The 26,843-nt window shown below is 41.7% G+C and overlaps 1 protein-coding gene across 1 annotated transcript; it reads right to left on the bottom strand.

Moving 5' to 3' along the window:
• Positions 1-18,295: 18,295 nt before the first annotated feature.
• RFK (riboflavin kinase) lies at positions 18,296-23,073 on the bottom strand. Its single transcript, XM_028146314.2, has 5 exons — positions 23,037-23,073; positions 22,586-22,954; positions 21,613-21,764; positions 19,099-19,201; positions 18,296-18,437 (listed from the first exon to the last, which is right to left on the bottom strand). The coding sequence occupies exons 1-5, from the start codon at positions 23,071-23,073 to the stop codon at positions 18,307-18,309; spliced, it is 792 nt and encodes a 263-aa protein (XP_028002115.2). The 3' UTR covers positions 18,296-18,306.
• Between the last annotated feature and the right edge of the window lie 3,770 nt (positions 23,074-26,843).

The raw sequence follows: 26,843 nt of genomic DNA on the forward strand, positions 1-26,843 counted from the left end.
GGCAGCCCATCAATGATTCTCTCTCATCACTGATGTTTCTATCTCTCTCTCCTTCTTCCTTCCTCTCTGAAATCAATAAAAATATATATTTTTAAAACCCACATGGTTCAGCTGTACAAAAATAACTTCCTTTTTTATATTATTATTCTATAGACCTATTTATTTATTTATACCTTTTAAACTTTTTTGTTTGGCTCTTTGTATCTGTGGGTTTCACATCCATAGGTTAAACCAAACTCAGATGTGCAGGGCCTACTGTAGAATTAAAAGTTAAAAGCAGATTTTCATGTTTGAAGGTGTTGGTCCCTCTTATCCCACAAGTTGTTCAAGAGTCAACTATCTATATATATAAAACCCTAATGTGCAAATAGACTGAAAGGCGAAACAACCGAACAACTGGTCGCTATGATGTGCGCTGACCACCAGGGGGCGTGTGCGGAACATGACAAGCATCAGCAAAAGGCAGCAGAGTGTGGAACATGGTGGGAATCAGCTGCGACGGGATGTTGGAGCAGGTGAGCAGGGGCACCAGACCAAGTGGGGCGCCAGTCGCTGTCATCAGGGCAAGCCTCTGGTGGTTACTGAAAATTCTTTCCTCCCACATGCCATGGTTACTGGGCTCACACCTGCTGCTGGCCCTGCTTGCACCCACTGCTGGCGCCCAAGCCACTCCTCACATCTGCTGCTGACACCTGGCCCAATCGCTTGGGACCGTCAGCAGGTACGAGTGGCAGCTGCCAGCCCCAATCGCCCCTGAGGGCTTCTCCACCTCCCCCTGCTCCTGAGGGGTGATCAGGGCAGCAGTTGCCACTTGCACCCACTGACGACACCGGCCCCACTTGCACCTGCTGCTGGCGCCAGCCCCAATTGCTCTGCACTGTCAGCGCGTGGGAATGGCTGCAGGAGCGGGGATGCCAGCAGACAGGGGACCAGGGGCCATGATGGGAGAGGCTGGGCGGGGGCACAGAGGATGGGCCGAGACCTGCCCCTGTGACTACTGCAGCCTCACGGCCCACAGTTCCTTTCAAGGTGCACAAATTTGTGCACTGGGCCCCTATTATCTGCTAAAGGGCAATGAGATGACTGTGAGGGGGTTAGAAAAATCATGACTCATCTTCTGGAGCTTTGCCACCCAAAATAAAAGCTTTTCAATATCAAGGAAGAGGAGGGTAGGACAGGGTAGCTGTTAGCCTGAGAAGAATGCCTCCCACTCTAACCAAGTGTTCATTGATAAGAACTGATCATAGCCTGCAAAGGAAACAATATATATAAGGTTTATTAAACCCTTAAATAAAGGAACTATTTGTTGATCAAACAAAGAATTATAATACAAGAACAGAACAAGATTGAGGTCAGGAGGGTTACCATCCTTCTAAGTTATTTTTATCAGTCAACTCTTTTTGGTGGCTAGGAGTGATCCTGGACCAGATACAAGTTCTATTGCATCCTTTAGGCTGCTTTTAGTTACCAGTGGTACAAAATTCAACCCAAACCAGTTTAAATACAAAAGGGATTTATTGGCTCACTTATTCAAGAAGTCTAGGGCTAGAAGTGGGATGAGGTACTGCTGAAACTAAGGCTCACACCATGACATCAGGGACTGGCTTATTTCTGTCTCTCCCTTCTATCTTTTGTTATGTTGGCTCCATTCTCACTGGAAGTCACCCCTCACATTGGCAGGATGGCTGCCAGTGTGCCAGGCTTCACATCCTTTTGGTTCCACGTCCAATAGGAAAAAGGCCCTACTCTGATCCAAGTCTCAGAAAAAGTTCTGTGGTACCTCATCGGCTCAAAAAAGGCATTTAACATTTTCCATGGTATAAATATTCCCATCATTACCAATTTCAAGCTTCAATGGTGATGTCACTTAATTTGGAGTTGGGAGGAAAGGTAGAGAGGTGAACCATTATATAGTTTTTCTACCATACATATACATTTGATACAAGCAACCTCAAGAGTATAGCTAATAATCAAATGTAAAATAACAAGGGAGTGATGAGTTTTTAATAACTTCTTTAATTGAAAGTTTTATAACTTAATTTTTAATAATAGCTGTGTCTAACAACTAACTTGCAAAATTCCTACAAAATTAACATTGGCACCCTAGCCAGTTTGGCTAAGTGGATAGAGCATTGGCCTTTGGACTGAAGGGTCCCAGTTTTGATTCCAGTCAAGGGTGCATGCCCAGGTTGCAGGCTTGATCCCCAGTAGAGGGTGTGCAGGAGGCAGCCAATCAATGATTCTCTCTCACCATTGATGTTTCTATCTCTCACTCCCTCTCCCTTCCTCTCTGAAGTCAATAAAAACATATTTTTAGAAAAAATTAACAATTGCTTTCACAAGCTGGGGCAAACCAGATTCAACACACCACTCTTTTTAGATAGAATCTTTTCTTCTGTAATTGTTTTCTTTCTTTCAGTATCAAATCTCCCACCCAGAATTTCCTGTCTTTTTCTTCATTAGTGCCCCCACTCCAATGTTATCAGTAGGCCACAAAATCATTATTTTTTGTTCATTTCCATCAGCAATCAAAGAAAAACAAATTTAATCAGTAATGTCTTAGCAAAGACTTTTAATATAGCACACAGTTATGGAGTTCTATTCACTGCCACTGTAGTGACATGGACAATTTCATTTTCTATCACTGCATAACAACCTGCCACAAATTTAACAGCTTAAAATAACATCTATGACCTCATAGTTTTAGAGGTCTCTGTTGTCTGCTTAGGGTCTCCTAGGGTCAAAATCAAGGTGTCAGCCAGGCTGGCTCTTACCTGGAAGCTGTGAGGAATAATTTTTCCCCCCAAGATACCCAGGTTGCTGGCAGAGTTCAGTTTCCTGTGACTGCAAGACTGGGGTCCCCGCTTGCTTTTCTGGCTGTGGGTCAGGAGTCTTACTCTCAGCTCTGAGAAGCCACTTTCTGGTCTTGTGAATGTCCCTCCTTCCTCCCCTTTATTTTATTTCTTTTTAGATATATTTTTATTGATTTCAGAGAGAAAGGAAGAGAGAAAGAGAGAAAAAGAATCATTGATCTGCTACCTCCTGCATGCCTCACACTGGGGATCAAGCCCGCAACCCAGGCATGTGCCCTGACCAGGAATCAAACCATGACCTCCTGGTTCATAAGTCGACCCTCAACCACTAAGCTAGCCAGCCTTCCTCACATTTAAAGCTGACATTCATGCATTGAATCCTCTTCATGCTCAGACCCTTCCTGACTTTCCCTCTTGCTACCAGCCAGAGAAAACGCTGCTTTTAAAAGGCTTATGCGATTAGATCAGGCCCCAATCTCCCTTTGGCTTTAATGCAACATAATTGTAGGCATGATACCTCATCCCATTCATAGTCCTGGGGATTAGAGTGAGAAATCCTGAGGGGCTATTTTAGGATTTGCCTACAAAAGTCTTTTGGAAATCAATTTAGCAAAATGTGTCAAGTCTTTTCAATGTTTGTTCTATTTGAATTCACCAATTCCTTGCTGGAAAATATAAACAGAACTTTAAGTGTTCACAAAAATAAAATTTGTTTTTGTTTATAATTTAAAACTACTTCACAGCACTTTAAACGTAAGTTGGTAAAAACTATACAAAATATGCTATAATGGTTACACATAAAAATAAGCAAGAAATAAAAGTTTATGTACACTACCATTTCAAGTGGATTTCTGAAATTACAAGCCTATGTGGATTATGCAAGCTATAAACTGTAAAAAGCAAAGATAAACAACATTGTCTGCCCCCAAAGAGCTCAATATTGAGTCAGAAAACCAGACATGTGTACAAATAAAACGGGGGAGAATGCAAGCAAAGCAACAATTCAAGGAAAAAAAACAATAAAATCATTGGAACACAGAGAACGTTAGAAAAAGCAAATTGTTGCATCTATGCTATTTTGGGAGAAAAGTTGAGGGAAGTGTTTAGGAGAATAAAAGGGATATGAAGAGCTCAGTAACCATGGGCAGCAAGTCTCCACTAGACTTTTCTGTGGTCTGGAAAATGACAAGCACTTTTCACCTGACCTTGAAGGCACAGGTCAATTTCAACTACATGAGATAAAGGGCATTAGTCCTCAGGCAGACCTGGGCTCCTTGAAGTTAGTAGAGGCCAATAAATAGAACAAGCAGATGGTATCTTTGTTGGACCCTACCTTCTCTCCCTATATCATTTCTTTCTTGTGCTCTTATTCTCAAGACACTAATGAGCCTTAAAAAAAAAAAGGCGGGGGGAGTTCCACAAATGTCAAAAAATATTGGCTCAGTACCCGTTTGACCAACTATGCCCTCACTTCAGTTTCAAAAATACATCTTGCCCTAAGCAGTTTGGCTCAGTGGATAGAGTGTCAGCCTGCGGACTGAAGGGTCCCAGGTTCGTTTCCAGTCAAGGGCATGAACCTGGGTTGCAGGCACATCCCCCATATATCTTAAAAAACAAAACATCTCATTCCGTCCATTATTAACTACTCCTAAGTACAAAGCTCTTTTTATTTTTCCCTTTACTTCCTCCCTTGTCATTTTAGCAGCAGTGAAAGCTCCTTAATAGTCTCCCTCCCATAAACCTACTATTTTGAAAGGATTTGTGAAGATTACAGGAGGGAAAAAACAGCAGACTGCTTGCTCTATACAATAATCTGGAACCAAAGACACACCCAATCATTGTTCACAAGGTTTTCTTCATGGCAAAACAAATAGACTCAAATGAGTGGTGTTAAGTAACTAGATCATTAACTGGATTTTCTTACATGATTTCTCAGCAGATATAGAAACTGGAGATTGTTCTTTCAGAATCCCAAACAGTGATTTGCTCCAAAATCAGGAGAAAATTAAACTCAATTTTCACTGAAGTGATCCAAGTTTTGGTTAAAGGGCCATACATTCAACAAACACATTGGCCAAATGCTTGACCTTTAATGAAATGTTTATCTCCCCATAGTTTTTCATTCTCTAAAAAGCAATCATAGTTCCATCCCAGCCGAAGAGTTTCTTAATAGAATCCTATTTATACCTTGATTATCGAAGAGCATTCAGGCTTCTACAAGAAACCCCTCCTTTCTCTCAAGTCTTAAAGAACTCAAATGTTAGAGTTTGGCTACAAAGCCATAGGTAATCTTAGGATAAGGTGACCAGATTTTACCATTGGTAAAGCGGGACACCACTGACGTGGGGGTGGGGGGGGAGGTCTTGATTAAAAATTTGGTCTATATGGAGCAACACAAATTTTCATAGAACGCAAAAATAGTATTGTAATATATTTTTTTTAAATTTCAACATAAGTACAATTTACAAATATAATAAATAAAAAATTATGTATAGTATTATTTTATTCTTTGGCATATTTCTCATTTGAGTGAATTTTTTTAGTAGATTGCTGTCGTTGTTTAAAAGGTCATGAATTTGCCATAATGTAAGTCGTAAGTGTCACTTTCAAGGCCGGCGCTAGGCTTTTTGCCGCCACTATAAAATATAAATAATACGAGTACTGTCTGCTAAATTCAAGAAAATTTATGTATTTATGAAATAAATAAATAAATTACTTACCTAAATTATCTGAATAGCTGATTTGTAATGACATCACTTGTTTAACTAGCTTACTAGCACGCAGTACGATGTGTATCGTCTGAGAGACAGTTACAAAATGTTTTCGTCGTTGCCAATCCCAAAAAATGCCATTGTTCATTAAGTCCAAACAATGGTGGTCGAATTCTAACAACTGATCAACAATGCGAACTTTGATAAGCAGTTCTCGAAAATCAGTTCTCAACAATTATTTGTTATTATTAAAGTTTAACATTATAAAATTAACAAAAATAATATAAAACTCATATCCTGGCTAAATAGCCACATGGCCGCCAAAAACCGGATATTCCCTTCCCGTTCTCCCGCCATTCCCTAGCTTGTCATGCATTCTTTCCAAAAATTGGGACTTTTTTAAAATGCTGCGGGACGCGGGACAAATAGTTAAAAATCGGGACTGTCCCGCCAAAAGCGGGACGTCTGGTCACCTTATCTTAAGAGTGCTGAGAACATTGGAAAAGGAAAGAGGACAGCAATCCAGTCTTTCCCTTTCACTTTTACTTTGAATCCATGTAGGAAACCCCTTACAATACAGGATTGGAAAGTGGCCTGAGAACTAAGCATGAGGCCCTTTTTTGTTGTTAATTCTCACTCGAGGATGTTTTTTCCATTGATTTTTAGAAAGAATGGGAGGGAAAGAGGGAGGAGGAGGAGGAAGTTTGAGACACCCAGCTGGTGGGAAGGGGGGTGGGGGGCGCATGGCATAGGAGGAGCATTGATTGGTTGCCTCCCGCACTCACCCAGACGAGGGCCAGGGATCAAACCTGCAACCCAGGTACATGCCCTTGACCGAGAATCACATCCATAACCCTTTGGTCCAAGGGCTAACACTCTAACCACTGAGAAACACTGGCCAGGACATGAGGCCCTTCTAAAACATCAGTTCCTGTGCAGACCCTCCAATGAAACTGACCGTTAATTTTAATATATTTGGAGCACTGTGAAACTTGTAAAAGCATCAGCTACTGCATCTACATCCACCCCCAAGGTCAAAGAATTTTGGCAGCTTCGGGGAAAAAGGATGAAGAGCTTTATAAGATCTATAAAACATGTAGATAGAAGGGAAGCACTGAGGAAGATGGCTTGACATGGAAGAAGAAGAATTTCTTTTCAAGACACAGAGAGTTAATTCAAAGAGACCTGGTTTTCAAATGCCAGATAGCTTCCTTTCTACCTTGGTTCTGTGTGACACTGGCCGAGTCTCTTGAAATAATGTATATGGCTGAGCTTGTGTACAGTAAACTTGTAAACTGGAGAATAACTGAAGTGTAAACTTTTACTGTTGGCCATTTTAAAAGGTAATTGTTGGCCCTTTAAAAACACACACACACACACACACACACACACACACACACACACACACATATGAGAGCATTTGAGATTTTGCTTCCCAGCATTGGCATCATTTTGGTTCAAATAAACTCATAAAAATTATAAAAAATAAAATAAAGGACAAAAGGCACACACATTCTGACATCGGGCCTCACCTATGTGCAGCTCTATACTCCTTCCAAGGTAGACAGGGCTTTACATTGTCCCAGATCAGACTTTTTCAAAAATCTCCCTGGTTTCTTCTACTTCTGGGCTAAAAACAAAAAACAAACACCCCGTTGTTTATTAATTTCGTGTGTAACCTGCTTAGAAGCCTTTGCCTAATGGACACGAGGCGGCAGGAGGAGGGGCTGGCCATCCTCACCCCACCTGACCTTCCTCCGTTGTGACATCAGAGCTGTTTGCAGGGTGAAGGATGGGGATGTTGGAAAGGAGGGAGGAGACCACATGAATGATTCAGGAGGCCACACCGCAACCCTTGCTCTTTTTCCTGCTGTCTCGCCAGCCCCTCTGAGCAGCAAAGACAGGAGAAATCTGTAAGGTTCTTCTTTGTCATTTGGCGCCATCTGTTTCCTTTCTCATTCCTTTCCTGAAAACTTTTTTCAATAAACACTATGAAAGGGACACCAGAGGATGTCTACAGAAACAAATCATCTTTCCTCAAATGTAGACTCTTACTTTGGGCATTTGCAGAAGTCTCCTATGCTGTTCTTTCCTCCACATCTTGAAGTTACCAGAAAAAATAAAGGGCATGGTGCTCCCTTATTTCCTACAGCTGGGTGAGGTAAAGAGTTTATGATTCCTTCCACAGAAAGGCGTTCAACACATATTTCCTGGAGATCTAAAATATACCAGGCACCACATGGGGTGATGGAGATAAAGTCAAATAAATTGGAATTGCTCTGGGAGACTTGTTCCTGAACATTCAGGACATCACCTCATTCCACTTTGTACCCCAGTGCATAGCAGAATTCTACTACACAATAGTTGTCCCATAAATATTTGTGAAGTGCCTATATGCTCCCAGAAATCATTGTCTACAGATGAATAACACTGGACCCTTGTGTCCTCTCAAGATGGTGGCAATTACAATGTTACCTTTGGCCAGGGGACCACTATTACAACAATAATTAGCATTTATCAAGTACATACAGTTTTTCAGCACTTTGCCCTGGCCGGTGTGACTCAGTTGGTTGGGCTTCGTCCCGTGCACCAAAAGATTGCCAGTTTGATTCCTGGTCAGAGCACATGCCCAGGGATGCTGACTTGATCCATGGTAGGGGGGTGCAGGAGGCAGTCGATCAATGTTCTGCTCTCACATCCATGTTTCTCTCTCCCTGAAAAATCAATAAAAAATATTTTTTTAAAGAAAGAACTGTACTTGGAGCAATTTGTTTAATCCTTTTAACCATCATAGCAGCCCTATAAAGTAGGCACTATTGTTAACCAGCATTTCACAGATAAGACACTAAGCCACAGAGAGGCAAAATGACTAGCATAGAAACTGGCTCGAGAGGTCATTTCTAATCTCCCAGATTGCAGCTGCCTAATCCCCCAGAACCAAACACAAGGAGAGTAAATAGAAACAGGAGCTTTCAAACTGATTTTTACTGCAATCCACAATCAAAGAAAAAATATACACCAACACCTATTTATAAACCGTAAGCACAAGTTGCAGGAAACAATACTTATCCAAATTACATATCTTCTACCTTGCTCTAATTAAGCTGATCAGAACCCACTAATTTGATTTTATGACCCACAGTTTAAAAATTCTGGGTTAAGGGAAAGAACCCAGCCCTACCTGGCTGACCCTGAGCTTGCTGAGCTTAAAGTAGATTCTTTCTTTGAATGTTCCCTTCTGGGGCAACACAATGGCAATGTCTGTGGTGTGCCCGAAGGTTCCTCTAAGGCTCTTTAGACCTGAGCTTCTGGATATTCCCTTTGCCCCTCTTTTGGATCACCTCACCATTCCAGGCTGCCACCTTGGTAATTTCTTCCAGGTATGGCTCCAGACACATCTGCATATCTGGTCCATGGAAAGCACCCACTCTGCCTCCTTCCCTCTCCCCCTCCACTGAGAGTGAATGTGCCACCTTCCCCCTGCTCAGTTGCCTAAAGCCAATATAGCTAGTTTCTCATACAATCCTCATGTCCCTCCTCCCAAGGGGCACATGCTCTGATAGATACCCGTGAAGAGGATAGACAGAGCATGCTGAAATTTATCTCCAAAGGAATCTATCCCCCTTCAACCTCACTCCTCTTTAAGTAGGAGGAGGGAGATGGGCAGAACAGTTTTCCTTCTCTTAGCATGAACTGGGTTTTTTAGAGCTTAGTATTGGAATACAGGGCATTTAGCATCATCTACTGCAAAGATTTTACCTTTGACAGGCTCTTCCAGGAATAAGAAGAGTTTCATATTCACATGATTTTACAGATGGGTGGGCTATGGATAAGTGGAGGGAATAGGGAGAAAATGAGCAAAGGCTTGCAGTCTGGAATGATCAATCAGAGTTTGCAGATTACTAGTGTACATGCGTTTGTTGTCAAAAGTCTGTGTATGATAGAACTGTGCAGGGGGAAAAGATAGATGTCAAGGAAATAACTTATAACAAGTAGCCCAAGGAGCTTGCCAGGGGCTCAGGGCTTAAGCCTGGGCACTCTTCCTGGACGTAATTGACTCACCTGATCCAGTCGGTGCCCCGGATCCTTGTCACGTCCCGATTGCCCCAGAGCCAGAACTTGTTCCTGCCCACAGTCAAGAGGATTAAGGTTATGTGTTTGTGAACTTTCTGCCTTTTTGATGCGTCTGCTAAAAGTTTGATCTCCAATTTTGCTAACTCTATCCTTGCGCCTGAAACACTCTGGCCAGTAGAGACAAGAGACAAGCAAAGGGTGAGCTGCCATGTCCTGCAAAAGCTGCTAACTAGTGGGCCTATGGATCACCTACCACTCCACCATCCACAGCTCCCTGGGGCCCATGTGCACAACCTCAACAGGGCCAGGCAACCAAGCCTGAGTCTAAGACAGTGTCCCTCTGGAAACAGGTTGATGACCTGGGTTCCACATTTTCTATATGTGCAGTTTGAGTCACTGAGTTTATCTTTGACTTTCAGTTTCTTCATCTGAACTGTGGTAACAATATCTGAAGTGTGGTAACATCTAACTGATGGTGGGGAACCACGAAGTGACGCAAATAAAGGCACAATGAAGCTCCCGTTGCTACAAACTCTAACACTTCCCATTGGTCAGTAGATGAAATGGAGAGAATGTAATCACCTATCTCTTGAATCTCCATTGACTTACGTATTATTTCTGAAAGTTCAATGTGCGCCTCGTTATCTGTATTTGACTTTTAAAACTGTTGTTGGAAAATTGTTCATTCTCACCCGAGGGTATCTTTCCATTGATTTTTAGAGAGAGTGGGAGGGAGAGGGAGAGACAGAAACATCGATGTGAGACACTTGGATTGGTTGCCTCCCGCACAAGCCGGGGATTAAGCCTGCAACCAAGGTACATGCCCTTGACCAGAACTGAATCCAGAACCTTTCAGTCCGAGGGCTGACATGCTATCCACTAAGCAAAACTGCTCAGGGCTAAAACTGTGTTCTTACAAAGAACATGATATCCTCAATGTAGCTAAGCTGCAGTAATAGATACTTCATATTGTCCATCCCTTTGCAAAACTGTCTGAAAAGGGAGAAAATAAATGTTCATAAAGGGTAGAATCTGAACACTTTCTTCCATCTTCTAAAACTTCAAAAAAGTATTCAGATTAAATCTATAGGAAACAGTAGACAGCAGGTCTAGCTGGTCAAGCTGAGGGCCTGGTGGAAATCCTCATTTGGAAATATGGGTGGAAAAGCAGAATATTATTAGGGGTTTTTGGGTTCAGTAGATTCAAAAACATAATAAAAAACTTCATTTGACAGAAATACTGTACTGGTGTGGGGAACTCTTAATAAATTGGAAACACCAGCAAATTCGTAAGCAAAACAACTCACTGGGCAGCTATAGAAAATATTTTGAAGTCTCAGAGAGGCCTAAAGGAACCCTGAGATTCACCAGGAATTCCCCTGAGTGACTCAGCAATAGGTATTTTGTTTAGTGGATCCAACCCACACCAGGAAATCCCCGTTTTTAGGATTTATTTCCCCTTTGCTTCCAGAAAAGTGCTTATGGTGCTATTATGTATACAAAATGAAACTGTTGACATGGAAATAGAGAATGGGAACCTTGAGGGAGGAAGATGCAAGTGAGCTAATCAATTCAAACAGAAGTTTAAGTATAACTTAGCAATGGAGGCCTTTAATCAAATGCAGTCTTCAGTAGAACCCACAGACATAAAACGGTTCAAGTACGCAGGGTGAGCAGGGGCAGAGATTCCCTTGCTTGCCCTTCACCCAGGGCACTTCCAAGAGGCCCTTAGGATCTTTGCAGAACATTTTGAAAATCAGCTTAGGTAGTTATTAGAGCTCCTGTGATTGAACATAAGCCCTGAGCTTCCTGCCAAGCAAGATAAAAAAGGGAAACACTATACGTTATATGTTTTTTCTTCTTCAGATTATGAAGGTTTTATCAGTCCTGGAACAGTCTAACTTAGTATAAGAAATGCTTTTTTTGAATGGCTGAAGGAGTGCATGGACAGCATGTACTCAGGTTATCATTTCCTTCAGAGTTAGATAAGGGTGCTAGATATGTGTCTTTTTCTTTAACTGCCCAGTTATCTAACCCCCTCCTTATGTGTAGAGATTTGTCTCCCACTCTGAGTCTTGGCGGAAAAGCACATCTCTGTACAGAAGCTGAAACAGCCAGATACTCAGTTTCCCAGCCCCCCTTGCAGCTAACACTTGGATAGGTGTCCAAAGCTGCACCAATCAGATGCTGATCGGATAAAGATTACTCTCTGGAACAGGGGCAGCCAGCAGTGTGGAGGATGTGGTTCTGGTGGCATTTGGTGGGACTGGAGCCTCTTTGCTCCGCACCAGTGGCACTGTCCTCAATGAACTGGCTCTAAGGTGTGACTTTGGCTCTGGCTCTGACCCTTTGGTTCAGAGGTCCCCTTCTCTCACCCAGTTTCCAGCTTTCCTATCCATTTCTCTGAGCTAACCATGATTCTCCCAATAAATTCCTTTCCTGCTCAGACCAGCCAGAATCCATTTCTGTTACTTGCAACCAGTCAGATTCCCTTCAAATGGTAATAACGTATGAGGCTTAGGTCTGCTATGGAAAAGACAAAAGATGACACAGTGCACTGAATAATATTTGTGTTTAACTTAACAGAACTCAATTACCATATTTTCCGGCATATAAGACGATTTTTTTTTAAAATATATTTTATTGATTTTTCACAGAGAGGAAGGGAGAGGGACAGAGAGTTAGAAACATCGATGAGAGAGAAACATCGATCAGCCGCCTCCTGCACACCCCCTACTGGGGATGTGCCCGCAACCAAGGTACATGCCCTTGACCGGAATCGAACCTGGGACCCTTGAGTCCGCAGGCCGACGCCCCATCCACTGAGCCAAACCGGTTTTGGCAAGACGATTTTTAATCCAGGAAAATCTTCTATATGCCCAGTCGTTTTATACGACGGAAAATACGGTATATGGGCTCGTTGGACAAGAGTATGAGAGAGAAGAGAAACTTATTTTATTTGTTCAGTTATCCTTGGCTGTTCAAAATCAACCAAGGCCACTACCGTCCCAGAATAATGAAGACTTAGCCAAAATACAGACACGAAAAAATAAAACCTCAGGTTTGAGCTTAAAAAGACCCACGTTTTAACAAGTTAAAGATAAGAAGTTGTCATGGGTAGTTTTGACTTCCATATCTGCCTTTTGGCCATGCTTGCTTACTTTACAACCTGACCCCTTAATAAGACGAGGCTCCGCTATAGATAGCAATAGTGAGTACTCAAGACTCCTAACTGGACAGGGACTGGCCCCACCCTTTTCCCATTCACCCCTCAGCAGCTCACCTCTCCTCAGTATCCTGGGAGACCCAAGGAAATAGTACTGGTTCAGAGCACTGATATTTTAAAAACTCTATTAAAATCTATCCTGGAGGCAGGCAATTTGACTTCTAAAATCTAGTTCCAAAGAGAAAAAAATAAATATTTTATAGGTGATGCCTTTGTTCATATTTTCTTCACTCCTAATTCATTGCTTATACCTGTTTCCATCAGAGAATAAAGGGAAGGGGGGAGAGCAAAAGGGGAGGGAAGGAGAAAATGAAGGTGAGGGAAAGGAGGAGAAGAGGGAAGAGGTCACCTATTTTAAGTTTTACATCAGAGCACATGTCTTAATCTGTTCAGGCTATTATAACAAAATAGCATAGACTGGATAAGTACAACAGAAATTTATTTCTCACAGTTCTGGAGGCTGGAAGTCCAAGGTCAGAGTGCCAGTGATCAAGTTCTGGTGAGAGCCCTCTTCTGGGTTGCAGATGTGGCAGAGGAAAACTAATGGTTCCCCCTACTCTTAGGAGGTCCTTCCAGCTGGACGAATAATCAAAATGATATAAGGCAGGTTAACAGGAAAAGAAATCAAGTGTCAATATGTGTGTACAGGATATTCATATTCAGACAGTAAGGCAAAATTAGGTCTATACCATTCTAGAAGGTAAGGGATGCCAAAGAGAAGGCAATTTACAAGGAGATGCATAGTTAATGTTTAGTAAACAAATGTTTGTCGGGCCATCTTGAAACAATGGGACACAGAGATGATTTTGACCAAATGGGTCTACCACACCTAGTTCATATTCAACTATAGTTATCTATGTATGATCTCTCTCTTCCCGGAGCAGGTCCTCTAAATCAGCTCGCCAACTCATGTTGCACGGACCACCTGGTGGTCCGTGAGGTGGAAAGTTTGGCGACTGCTGCTCTAAATCCTTTTAGGCACTTAGAGGGAAAGTCAAAGATTGCCCTGAGTCTTTCTTTCCTTAAACATAAGCAGCTTGAAATAACAGCCCAAAAGACATATTTTGGGGTAGCATGCTCTGCTTCCTCTCAGACTGCTGACTTCTCATTGTATACTCACTTGTCAAGAGAGCTACAGCCCTCTCTGGAATCCTTTTATAAGGGCACTAATCCTACTGCTGAAGGCTCCATCCCATGACCTAATAACCTCCCAAAGGCCCTACCTGCTAATACTTGGGTGTTAGGACTTCAACATATGGATTTGAAGGGGAATATATTCAGTTCTCATCCAATGTTGGCATCTTGTGAACCTGTACACTTCACCTAGACTCTTCAGATTTGAAATGCCAATGCCATTTTAAATCCATACCTATCCCCCCTAATTTAAACACCTATACATCAAAATAAAATGTGCACATGAATAACACAAACCTGCATGATAATTAGGAAAAGGGTTACTACGTTCTAATAAAGACTGGAAAAAGAAAGTCCTCAGGAGTTGGCGAACCTCCGGGCCTGTAAGCCAAATCCTCCTGGCCTCAATAAAAATTTGAAGCATAGCCATGCCCATTTATGTATGTAGTTTGTGCTCACTTTTTCACCATGGCAAAACTCAAAAGAATTTATTCTCTGGCCCTTTACCAAAAAAGAAAGAAAGCCTGTCAACCCTGCTATAGCTAAAGGGAAAGTTTACGGTCTTTAGCACAGGGCCACCCAAAATGTAGTCTATAGACTGCTACTGTCCTGGGAACTGTCTGCTACTGAAATTGAGTGTTTAAAAATCTTTTATAGCATTTTGACATTGCCAAGACATTCAATGTGACTTTTTTTAGTGGTTTTATGCATTTTTAAGTATTAATTCATGAATGATTAGAAATAATAATTTTAGAAGTCACAATTGGTGATTATAAAAATACAAGAAATTGGGAGTTTGGGGGCAAACCCTATGAACAGACTATTGGGGAGTTGGTATGTGAATTCATATATTCATGAATGCTGCTAGAATATATCCATTGCCCTTCTGTTAAGTGCCTTTCAATCTACCTGAATTCTATACCCCACTGATCTGTTCCAAGACCCTCAGTAGATGCCTGTAACTGCAGATATTACCACACCCTATATATGCTACATTTTTCCTATACATACAATGATAAAGTTTAACCTTTTGTACTCGGATGTCGAGATTAAAATTACTCTTTGAATATATCAATAATTTGAAATATAAAAAAATCCAAATAAATAAGTTTGTATGAAAAGAAACTCCAGTTTTTTATTCTACTGCCGCGCTTTGTAAAATCTGGGGTATTTAAAAAATTAAATCCCGAGTAGAATAAAGGAATTGAGAAAAAAGCGAGTGCAAAGGGTTAATTTATAAATTAGGTATAATAAGAGATTAACAACTAATAATAGAAAAATTATAACAATATACTGTTATGTGAATGTGCTTTCTGATAACTGATTTGATAACCTAGCGGGCAAGTAAGTTACTGACAGGGAACAAATACAGCATGGATACACTGGACAAAGAGATGATTAACGTTTTGAGTGGAATAGGTGAGAGACTTTAAAACAATCCAATTAAAAAATGGGCAGAGGACCCAAATAGACACTTCTTCAAAGAAGATGGACAGATGGCCAATAAACATATGAAAATATGCTCAACTTGTCACTAATCACCAGAGAAATGCAAATTAAAACCACAATGAGATATAATCTCACACCTGTCAGAATGGCTATCAATAAATCAACAAACAAGTGTAGGCAATAGGATCATAAATTGTCCCAGGCACTGTGGAAAACAAAGGTTTGTCAAAAGTTAAAAATACAACTATTTATCCTCTCTCTCTCTCTCTCTCACAATTTTTTTTTTGGGGGGGAGGGAACCAAAAGTTTTGGTGACCTTAAAAAAAAAAATACAACTATCTTATGACCCAGTAATTCCACTTCTGGATATTTATCTGAAGAAATTGAGAACACTAATTCAAGAGTCATGGGGATGTCAAGTCCAGCATGGGAACATAGTCAATATAATCTATAATAATAAAAGCATAATATGCTAATTTGACCAGACAGCCATACAACCTTCCAGATGAAGCCGGGGCTGCGAGGGCCAAGTCCCTTTCATGAATTTCGTGCATCAGGCCTCTAGTATAACTCTGTGTGATGCCAGGTGGGTTCTAGGCTTATCAGGGGGGATCACTTTGTAAATGAAATAAATTTCTAACCACTATGCAGTACACCTGAAACATAAAATAATGAACGTCAACTGTGATTGAATGAATGAGAAAGGCAAACAAACTTATGACATCACTTAGTCAAAATTTATCTCAACACCTGAAATCATTCAGACCAATCAAAAATGGCACTACTGCAATTTCATATAATACATCAATATTTAAACTAAAACATAAAAAAAATTAGACCATATTTCCTAACCCAAACACTATTCAATTTTCACGAGTGATGGCAATTTTACAAAATGTAAGGTGACAAAATATCCAAGAACTTTCACATACTTATTGAGGACATAATTAGCAGTAGTCTGTTCAAACAAATACAAATTTATTTTTACACTTCCCATGTTTGTTTTCACCTTCATAAAGTCAGATAATTAAGGCTTCTTTCAAGTATAGGCTTTCTAATATTAAATTACATTTCCTAAGTATTTATAGAGAAATGAAAAAAATACACTACATTTTTTGCTCTGGTCAAGGGCATGTACCTGGGTTGCAGGTTCAATTTCCAGCTCTAGTCAAGCATCGTAAGGGAGACAACCAATGGATGTCCCTTCTCATATCAATGTTTCTCTTCTCTCCCTCCTTTTCCTTCCACTCTCTTAAAAAAAAAAGAAAAAATATCCTTGGGTAAGGATTAACAAAAAAACATAATTGTTTACCATGAATTTATCCATGCTTCCCCTTCTCCAACATTATCTTTAAGTATTATAAACTAGAGGCCCGATGCATGAAATTAGGCCTTCTTTCCCCTAGCTGCTGGATTCTCTTGCAGCCCCGGCTTTGTCGGGAAGGTTGTCTAGTCTAATTAGCATATTACACTTTATTATAGATACCTAATATTTTGGTTAAGATTAGCTCTCTGTGCAGATTAGGGAAATATGACTTGTAATAAGTTATCTTTAAAATTACCTTCTATATACCTCTATCTCCATCCCAACCAAATCTGATGCCAAAGTGAGTAATACAATGAATGTACTGCTTCTGGGGCCAAAAGACTCTGAAATCAATCTCTTAAAGTAGTCAAAGACTTTAACTTCCTGCCAATATAAACAAGTCTCCAGTGACCAAACATCACTTCTTAGTTGTTACCAAGAAAAAAATGCATAGTATGAAGATTACATAACTAAGACTTTATTTATACTTTACCCCCAAGCTACAAGCACTCTTATCATTAAATTACATTGTGCATACACAATCACAAGTTTGTTTGCTCAGGAACATACAATCACATTAAATATAATTTTCTATTTCATAGCTTAATTGGCTCATAAACAGTTTCCCTAGGAGGAAAACCAAGTGTTTTGTGTTCTTTAAGAAACTGGCATATATAAATGAAGTGCTACGTGTTCACTTAAGACTTTGAGTAAACCTAAAGATGAAGCTTTTGGGGTTTTCATAGTGAAGGATGGAATGGTGGCGATAGATGCAATCCTTTGTAAGTCAGGATATTCTAAATGGAAAAAAATTAAAATGTGATTGTTTAAAGGAAAAAGATAATCAAAGTCAAGAAAAAATGTTTACTATCTACTCTTAAGAGAACAGTGCTATCTATACAATACAAAAATGAAACCTACAAATTCAAAATACACTCATTTTAATGTTTTAAAAGACAGACCAAAAAAAACTGATAGGCAGAGAGAGTCCAGACCAATCATAGCTGAGGCAGATGTTTAAAAAAACAAAAACATGATGATTTGACCTCTAATTTTCCAAAAAGGAAATTAGTCATGACTAAAATTTCACAAGTATTCATGTGTGTATTAATAATTTAATGCACAAAATATAAATACAATGTATGAATTTTCCCTCTTATGTTTATAATAAGCTATCAAACCTGTTTTAATAATTTACTTTTATAAGCCTTCTCGGTTTAGCAGCACATGCTATACAAGTACATACATGCTAGTCTTTTACTATAATTAGTTTTCATTTCAAACTAGTAACTTGCCTTTTTACCCATAGCTTTATACATATCATTTCCCTTATAAAACACTTGATCTTTCTAATGGTAAATTTTAGTCAACATATTACATAGAATCTGGATTTCTAAAATGAATATTTTTAGTACTGTAGCATGATGGGTTTAATTGAATATGAAGCATAATAATAATTACATTGTACTGTTTAAACTAAGTCACAGCTGTAGGAAAATTTTTGGTTTTTCAAGTGTAACCAAGATGAGACTGCAGGTTTATGAGCAGTAAAATATTAGAGAACAATGAATGAATAAGTAAGTTGATTTTTCATCAGTGGCCATTCATTATTTTGCTTTTTGGAACCTGGAAGAAATTGTCTTCTTTGAGTTTCAAATGTTCTGGTAAATCTAGTCGTTTCTTAGCTTCTTCAATATCACCTTGAATTGCTGAAATAAGTGACTCTGCAGAGAGAATACAGATAAAGACAATGAAAACTGCTGCTACACTTTATACTACTCCTATGTTCAACCTCTCCAAAATACTCCCCTCAAGGCTGGCTATGTCTGTGGAACAGGATAGTTGTCTAGTAATTGTTCTACCCATTCTTCCAGACTTAAGTCAAAAGTCAAAAGATGTCTCTATCTTATTGCAATTTCTTAGAGAAAGACATTAGCAAAAAGGTATATTGCAAATACCTAATGGAACAAATATTCACTCAATTCTCTTCAGCATTTACACTTGTAAACAAAACTCTACAATTAAAACCACTACACTATACTAAGATACTTGATACCATTTGTTTAAAATGGTTTATTGTTATACTCTGGTTTCTCTTCAGATCGCATAAATCTTTCGCCTTTTAAAATGTTTTATTGTTTTACACCAAGCATTACAACACATCCATCATTCATTACAACTTATTCTTACTTGTTCATTATGTAACCTCTCTGCAGAATAATTCCTCATATGGTTGTGTGAGATAAAATGAGTTAATCCATGTAAGGCACTTAATACAGTGCCTGGTACATATTAAATGCTCAATTATCTCTACTGCCATGATTATTACTAGTAGAAGCAGAAGTAGCTGCAATAATACTTAAGATGATATAACAAAGAACTTACCTAAAGAATCAAAGTTCTTTTCTGGTCTGAGGTAGCCAGCAATGGCCACATTGAGGATTTCCCCATAGAAGTCCTCTTTGAAGGTATGCATGATATGAGTTTCCTACAGTCAAGAAATGTTTAGAAAAAAATTGTTACCATCACATTACAGAAGAAAGCTGAAATTTGAAATACACATATTAATAGTGGAGTAATTTAAATGAAACAATCAACCCTGGTTAGATCTTGGGTTAAAACGTAAAAAGTTTTTCCTGAATTCTTCCACTGTTCCTGTTCCTGCCCCTGGCCTTACATGTAAACATTAGTACTGAGTAAGGTAGAAGTTACACCACAAATCTAGCATGATTTGCTGTTTATAGAAAAAATGCCATGTAGCAAAGTAATTAAGAATCTTACCAAGGTGAAAAAACTGAGCAAAGACATCAAAGAGGGAATGATTGTAAAGTATTAAGAGATGTTACCACTAATAGAACTAGCTCTAAAATTAACCAGGATCCATGTATCTCTAACACACACTCATTTCAGAAACTTCTGAGGGCTATCAAAGCTGAAGACTGATGTGGGGGTAGAAGAGCCCAAGCAGGTTCCTGATCTAGGAATGGTGTAACAAATGGGCACAACATGTGTTGAAACAAAATGGTGCAGGGGGTAGAAGCAGCTCTGGAAATCTGAATTTAGTAGGTGCCTATAAAAAACAAACAAATCTGAGCTCAAAAAGCAGAAAAAGCAATGTAAAGAGCAAGCAAATGCACAAGGCAGTTGAGGCTGGACTGGGATGGTGGCACTGGGAACTGAGAAGGTTACACAATTTAGAAACAGGTAACTTGAGACTAGAAGTATATTTTGAAGTGTATGACTTAAGAAAATTTAATCTATAAAGTGATCCTTAAATATGAAGCATGTTACAAATAGCTAAGTATTGCTAGGCCATTCATTAATAAAACTTGAGATATAAGAGCAATTTATGCTTAATATAAAAATGATCTACCTAAAAGAAATCAAAGACAAATATCTGAGTAACTCTTTCTTACCCAACATAGTAAGTTCACCCTGCACTTAATTTGCACATAGAATTTTCTATTAAGTTAAGTTTGTTTTCCTCTCTTATATAAAACTAGAGGCCCAATGCAGAAAATTCATTCAAGAGTAGGCCTTCCCCGCCCCCGCCCTGGCTGCCTGCAACTGTCTTCCCTCTGGCACCCGGACTGGGCTTCTCCCACAAGCCCAGCTTCGGGGAAGGTTGTCCGGTCTAATTAGCATATTATGCTTTTTTTATTATAGATAACCTAGTCTCTCAATGTTTTGAGTTTGTTTGGGTGGGGACAGGGTCATGATCCTTTCAGGACATTAATATGGGCTCTCTCCAAGTGTCCCTAAGTGTAACTAAGCCTCTGCATGCAAATTAATGGTATTTATGGATTTTATGAAGCCCATTAAAAAAGAGACCTGATTTAAACTATTTTTAAAAAGAAAATATGGATATTAGAAACTTTTCTTAAAGCTATTAGAGCTTTGATTTTGTTAGATAACTAAATTGTTTGTTTATACAAGAGTTGAACTTAAGCAAGGAAGTACTGTAGCAAGAGCACCAAGTTACAGTCTCAGGTCACACGTTTGGCTTTTAAAAGGATACCTTAACCTCTCTGGGGCTCAGTTTTCTCATCTGTAATTGAGGGATGAGTTAGAAGACATAGGTGCTTCCATGGCTTTGAACTAATAAATTTGACTTGCCTCCTTTCTTTTCAGTAAAATTTTGAACCAAAAGGAAACCAAGATATGTAAGAGCTTGACACTATTTTAAGAGAAACAGCAAAAATGTCCACTTTCCCTAAACTTATATACAGATTCAATGCTATGCCAAAATCTTAGGGTTGTTTTTTTTTTTTTTTAATGACAGAAACTGAGGAACAAATAACCAGAGACATAGAAGCATGAAACAGACTGAGGAATCTCAGAGGGGGGTGAGGAGGGAGGGGAGACGGGCAGGAAGAGATTAACCAAAGAATTTATATGCATAACCTATGAACACAGGCATGGAAAAGCCTGAGGGGGAGGAGGGTGAAGGGTGAAATGGGGTGTCACTGGGGGGAAAAAGGGGACATCTGTAATACTTTTAACAATCAAATTTTTAGAAGCTATAAGGCATATAGAAAACAAAGAGTAAAATACCTTAAGTCCTTTCTTATCAGTAAATACTTTAAATGCAAATGGGTTAAACTCTCCAATCAAAAGGCAGATCAGCAGAATGATTAAAAAGATAGTCAACTATACACTAATGAGATTCACTTTAGATCCAGAAACAAAGATTTAAAATGAAGGGAAAAGTTAAATACATTCAAGTAGTAACTAAGTACTTCGCTTTTAAACCCTTCAAGTGTAATGCCAAAAACTTAGGATTTAAACTATGTTGTGATTACCACTGATGTAGTCCATACCTCTATATGTATATCTAATACTGCATATTGCTCTAAATCATCATCCCATTTTCAGTTACCGAGTGAAATACATTCTTACCATGGACTTTTTCGTGTTCTTGTAGTATGGGTTCCATCCTATGCTCACCACCATCTTATGGACTTCTCCAGTTCCCACACTGGCCCATCCATAATAAATGCCAGTGGATACATCAGCGGGAAGATTATCTACCACTTGTTCAGGAAAGTTCGCTTAAAAACAGAAGTAAATATTATGAGAGTTCAAGAGTTGAACAACCTTTATTTTCTCCCCATGTACCGCTCCCCCGCACATGCCCTCACCCCCCTACTGTGTCCATGGCTTCTGCAAGCATCCAAGTCCTTTGGTTGATCTCTTACCTCCCCCACCCCGCCCCCTCTGAGGCTGGATGAATTTCTCCTCTTTAGGTGGCTAGGTTAGGAACAAGGCAACACATTACTCTTTGGAGGCAGAAGGAAACAAGTACATGAACTGCTGGAATTTTTAGAACCTGGTCTTTTGGAATCACTTGAAATACACATCTCTAAACTCAGACTGCTTTTATAGGTCTGGGGGCAGCTCTGACTAAAACGATTGTAAACAGACAAAAAAAGAGATGTTTCTCATCCAGCTGCCTATGCTATCACTAGGACACAATCTAATAGATTTTCTTACAATAACCCTACAATTGGCTTGAGGATTTAACAATCTGCCCAAATTACGTTTCCTAACGGGCAAGGCTCCTGCCATGCTTGACAGCTCTACCACAACAGGCTATAGAGGCGGCAAAGGGGGACCCCAACACTCAGCTCTCCTGCTTCCTGCCCTCTCCACCCTTCAAGCCAGGTGCCCGGAGAACCCGAAGCCACGGCCCAGGACCTGCTCCCTCAGCCCCACTAAAGACCCTCCGCCTAAACAGCGCGGGGATCGGCAGAGGGGAGGGTGTCGCCTCGGTCCGCAGCCCCACTGTCACCTCCGACCCTGCCCCGAGCCCCGACTGACGTCCCGCTCCCACGTGACCGGTCTTGGCGGCTCCGCACCCTCCCGCGCTCACCGGTGGGGATGCCCAGCTGCTTGGAGCCGCGGCCAAAGCCCCGCACGACTTCGCCGCGGCAGAAGTACGGCAGGTTCTTCATGACGTCCGCTCGGGACTCGGGCTGCGGCCCAGTCCTCAGGTCCGGAGGAGCCGCCGTGGAGGTGGTGCCCGGACCCCCGGACCAGCCGGGGGACGCGGGCGGGGGACGCTGGGCGGGCCGGGCGGGAGCACAACGGGCCGGGAGACGCCGCGGCAAGTCCCTCCCGCTGCTGATCCAACAGAAGCTGCCTGGCGACTGGGACGCTGTGCCTCTGCCTCGGGAGCGGCGGGGCCGGCCGGAATAAAATGCGATGGGGGCGGGCCTTCGCGGAGGGACCCCCCCACCCCCTAACCAATGGAGCGCCACGCGCCTGCGCAGACTCACGGTCCAGAGAAGCGGAGCGCCTCCGGCTTCCGTAGCCCCGCCCACCGCGAACCCGCCTCCGCCTCGGCCCCGCCCCCGCCATGGCCCCGCCTCCAGGCCGTGCGCTGCTTCTGGGAGCTTTCCACGCCCAGGCCCTTCGAATTGCGGCGGGCACCCCGTTTTTTTTCGCCTGGCGGCTTTGAAGGCACCGTACTGGGACCATAGTATTAAGTGCGGTTTCCCCTCCCCCCCCCTTCCTCGTTTTCGTTAAAATCCTAACGCCAAATAGAAACATTCTTTAGGTCCTGGGCAACCACTAGATTGCTTGTCATTCGCCACTCACCCCGCTCTTAAACATTTGTTAAAGTTCCAAAGTCCCAGGTCAGAGATCACCTCTTCGTAGAGGCCTCTCCTGCCTGCCTGCCCTAAGTGGCCTCCATTTGAGCACGGTCTGAATTTCAATCAGAATGTGAGCTCCAGCCCTAGCCGGTTTGGCTCAGTGGATGGAGCATCCGACTGCAAACTGAAGGCTCCCAGGTTCGATTCCAGTCAAGGGCACATGCCCGAGTTTCCGAGGCATGTAGGAGGCAGCCAATCAATGATTCTCTCTCATCATTGATGTTTCTATCTCTCCCTCTCCCTCTCTGAAATCAATAAAAATATATATTATATTTTTTTTTAAAAAAGAAAAGAATGTGAGCTTCAGGGGCGCAGGGCCTTGTCTGTGACCACTGGAAGGGTTCAATGATGCGGTTCCCCACTCCCCACCTCCTTCACCTCCTCACCCCAGGAGGGAAGCAGCCCCCTCCCCACGCTCCCTCCATAGGCTGTGTTCTTGGCAACTTCAAGAACCTGATGAAAGGCTTGATCTCCACTGCAACGCAAATCTGTGAGCCTCTGGCCCTTGCAGGTAAAGGTTACCCCCAGAAGTACAGCTCAGGAGATACACGTGACTCACACAGTCATCCTCCTGTCTTGGTCTTGAGAAAGAAGTTTTAATTGTTCTCTCTTACCTTTCTCTACTGAAGGGGAGCAGAGTTTGCCACCCCCAAAATATGCCTCTTTGGGGGTATGGGTTATTTTAGTTAGGCTGGTGAATATAAAAAAGCAGATGTGGGGGAAGCTCTGAAAACCAAGCATAAGGTCCCCTTTGTAAGCGAATATTCACATTGGTGAGGGAAAGCTGCAAGGGTGTTTGCCCTCACTGTACCAGGAAGAGGAGGCTATCAGAATCTCTGTAAAACTGTTAACAATGAAGAGGGCGTGGACTTCTGCATAACAATCTTATCCTTGTTAACTGCCTTTCCTGGGTACCTCCCGTAACTGACTCCCACCCCCAACATCTTCCTTTGCTTTTAGCTGGAGGTGACATTTAAGGTGATGGCTTCCACCATTTTGCCAACTTACGTGGTGTTCCCGGGTCTCTCCTGTGTAAGGAGGCATGCATGTTATTAACTTTAAATTCTCCTCCTGCTAATCTGCTTTGTGTCAACTTAATCGTTACACCACCCAGAAGAACCTTGAAGGGTAGAGGAAATTTTTCCCCACCAACACTACAAATGTGTGTGAAGTTTTGTCCAGACTTAGCAATTACTTTTGTTACAGAGAAAATCCACCAGCCCAGAATGGTGTCACTTGGATACCAACCCTATGATAACCGGAATGTCTAGCTAAGGTTTTCCCCCCCCCAGGATCATGTCTTGCAATGCTGAAGAATGAGCTCCACAGACCAGAAGGTTGAAACAAGAGTGTTGGAAAATTTATTACAAGCAGATTCAGACTCCCTTCACAGCGAGTGGGGGCCCAGTAATGGGCTGCCCCCTTAAGCCTTGTAGTCCAGGGGTATATATTTGCTACAAGCCTGCTTGTCTATCTGTGTCACCTGATTGATTCCCTCATTGTTCTTGCCCAGCCACAGACCTGAACTCTCCCTGTTTGTATGTGTTCTTTCGCTGTTCCTATGCTGAACTTTCTGTTTCCATGCCTTCGTACACACATTGTTGCCGCATTGTTTTCCCATGCCTCCCGCTTTGCTGCTTGGTTGGTTCCTGTGATTATGTTTGCTCAAACTGCGTGTCTGCCCCTGCCTTTTCCTCCTGCCTTTGTTTCCCACTGGACCCCTGCCCTGTCTGCCGGCCTTTCAAGTTAACCCTCTCACCTAGATTTAACACCTGACCCAACTGCTGTTTCAGACTTTCCCAATCACCAAAGGACTATGGGAAGAGTAGTGTATACAGGGAGGATACTCTTGGCAAAGGGATTACTAACATTCACTGGCGGGACCAAGAGGGACGATACAAGATTGCTCATCATGCTACTTAGTGAAAGATGAAACAGAGGGCCGGAGACCATGGGATACCAGGACACAGGCTTTGGAGATCACCCTGCCAGCCGCCTTCCAGAGGGGAAAAGGGAGGGAGGGAGGGAGGGAGGGAGGGAGGGAGAGAGAGAGAGAGAGAGAGAGAGAGAGAGAGATTAAGAGAGAGCTTGCCAGGTGAGAGATTAAGAGAGAGCTTGCCGATTAAGAGAGAGCTTGCCGGGGTGAGAGTGCCTTTTAAGGGGAGGAAAAGGGGACGGGGCTTAGGGCACTCAGTCCACGCTGATTGGTGGTTTCATGTAAGGTACATGGTTAGGGGCCTAGGGATTTAGGAATTGGGGACTTATATGGCAGGTGCTGATTGGTGGTTCAATGTACAGTCCATATAAGGTGTTCAGGAATGTCCGGCTGCAGGTAGAGTTTACGTCATGCTCCGTCCATCCGTTGGGGGAAGGGAGGATCTATCACTTAGAATGGCAGGCAGTTTAAAAACTTATTAGTTGTTAAGTATATGATTGTCTAACCACTATGCTGTACACATGGAACCAATACAAAATGATATTTTAAAACTTTAAAAAATAAAAGTAAATAAAATTCATCGCTATAGAATAGTAAGAAGCTAGGAAAATTCCAGGACAAGTGAGATAGGGAAGCTAAGACAATTAAGGTAAATAGCAGTTTGCAACCACCTATAAATCCTATCTTCCCTAAACCAAGGACACTTAAGAGTAAATGATTTGTACCTCTCCTCCCTAACCAGAAGGTAAATAGTTTAAACCACCCTACTCAGGGAGACAGATAACAGAAATCCAATTAAGTGCCATTTGCCAACCACACCCAAGGACAGACAAATTAAGAGAATAAATCTCATTTTGGTACATCAGCATAAAGCTGATGAATATTCTATTGATCTGCCCCTAAAAGGGAACACGCCCTTGCCATTCCCTTCCCCCACGTGTACCCTAACCTCTAAGGAACCCTGTGAGACTTGTAACCGGGGGAGCAAAGGGCAGCAGCAGCTCAGTCCCAGGATGCATGCCTGTGCCATTCCCTTCCCTTTTCCTTCCCCCAAAGGAACATCCCCTAACCCAGTGGTCGGCAAACTGCGGCTCGTGAGCCACATGGGGCTCTTTGGCCCCTTGAATGTGGCTCTTCCACAAAATACTACGTGCGGGCGCGGGCGCGGGCGCGTACATACAGTGCGATTGAAACTTCGTGGCCTTTGCGCAGAAGTCGGTTTTCAGCTCTCAAAAGAAATTTCAATCGTTGTACTGTTGATATTTGACTCTGTTGACTAATGAGTTTGCCGACCACTGCCCTAACCTCTAAGGGACCCCATGATATTTTTGCTATGGTCAATACATTCTCGCTTGCTTTTCTACCTTTGTCTATTGATTAAAATCTTTCCCTCAAGAAGATAAGAACTGAGGGTCTCCCGTCTATTAGCTAGATATTAATGAGGGAAAGGAATATTGGACACAGCCTGTTTGCTTCACCAGGAAGCTACAACTTCACACCCCACAGGGAACCACCAGTCTGTTCCCCACAGCTCATTG

Source organism: Eptesicus fuscus, chromosome 15 (genome assembly GCF_027574615.1).
Source record: "Eptesicus fuscus isolate TK198812 chromosome 15, DD_ASM_mEF_20220401, whole genome shotgun sequence".
Taxonomy (NCBI): domain Eukaryota; kingdom Metazoa; phylum Chordata; class Mammalia; order Chiroptera; family Vespertilionidae; genus Eptesicus; species Eptesicus fuscus.

What these genes read in the sequence shown, in the direction of transcription:
- RFK (XM_028146314.2), bottom strand. Translation starts at nt 23,073, where the DNA reads ATGGCGGGGGCGGGGCCGAGGCGGAGGCGGGTTCGCG. An exon ending in GAGGCGGAGGCGGGTTCGCG is followed by an intron (nt 22,955 to 23,036) that starts GTGGGCGGGGCT and finishes TCCATTGGTTAG; the next exon opens with GGGGTGGGGGGGTCCCTCCG. An exon ending in AGAACACGAAAAAGTCCATG is followed by an intron (nt 19,202 to 21,612) that starts GTAAGAATGTAT and finishes TCTTGACTGTAG; the next exon opens with GAAACTCATATCATGCATAC.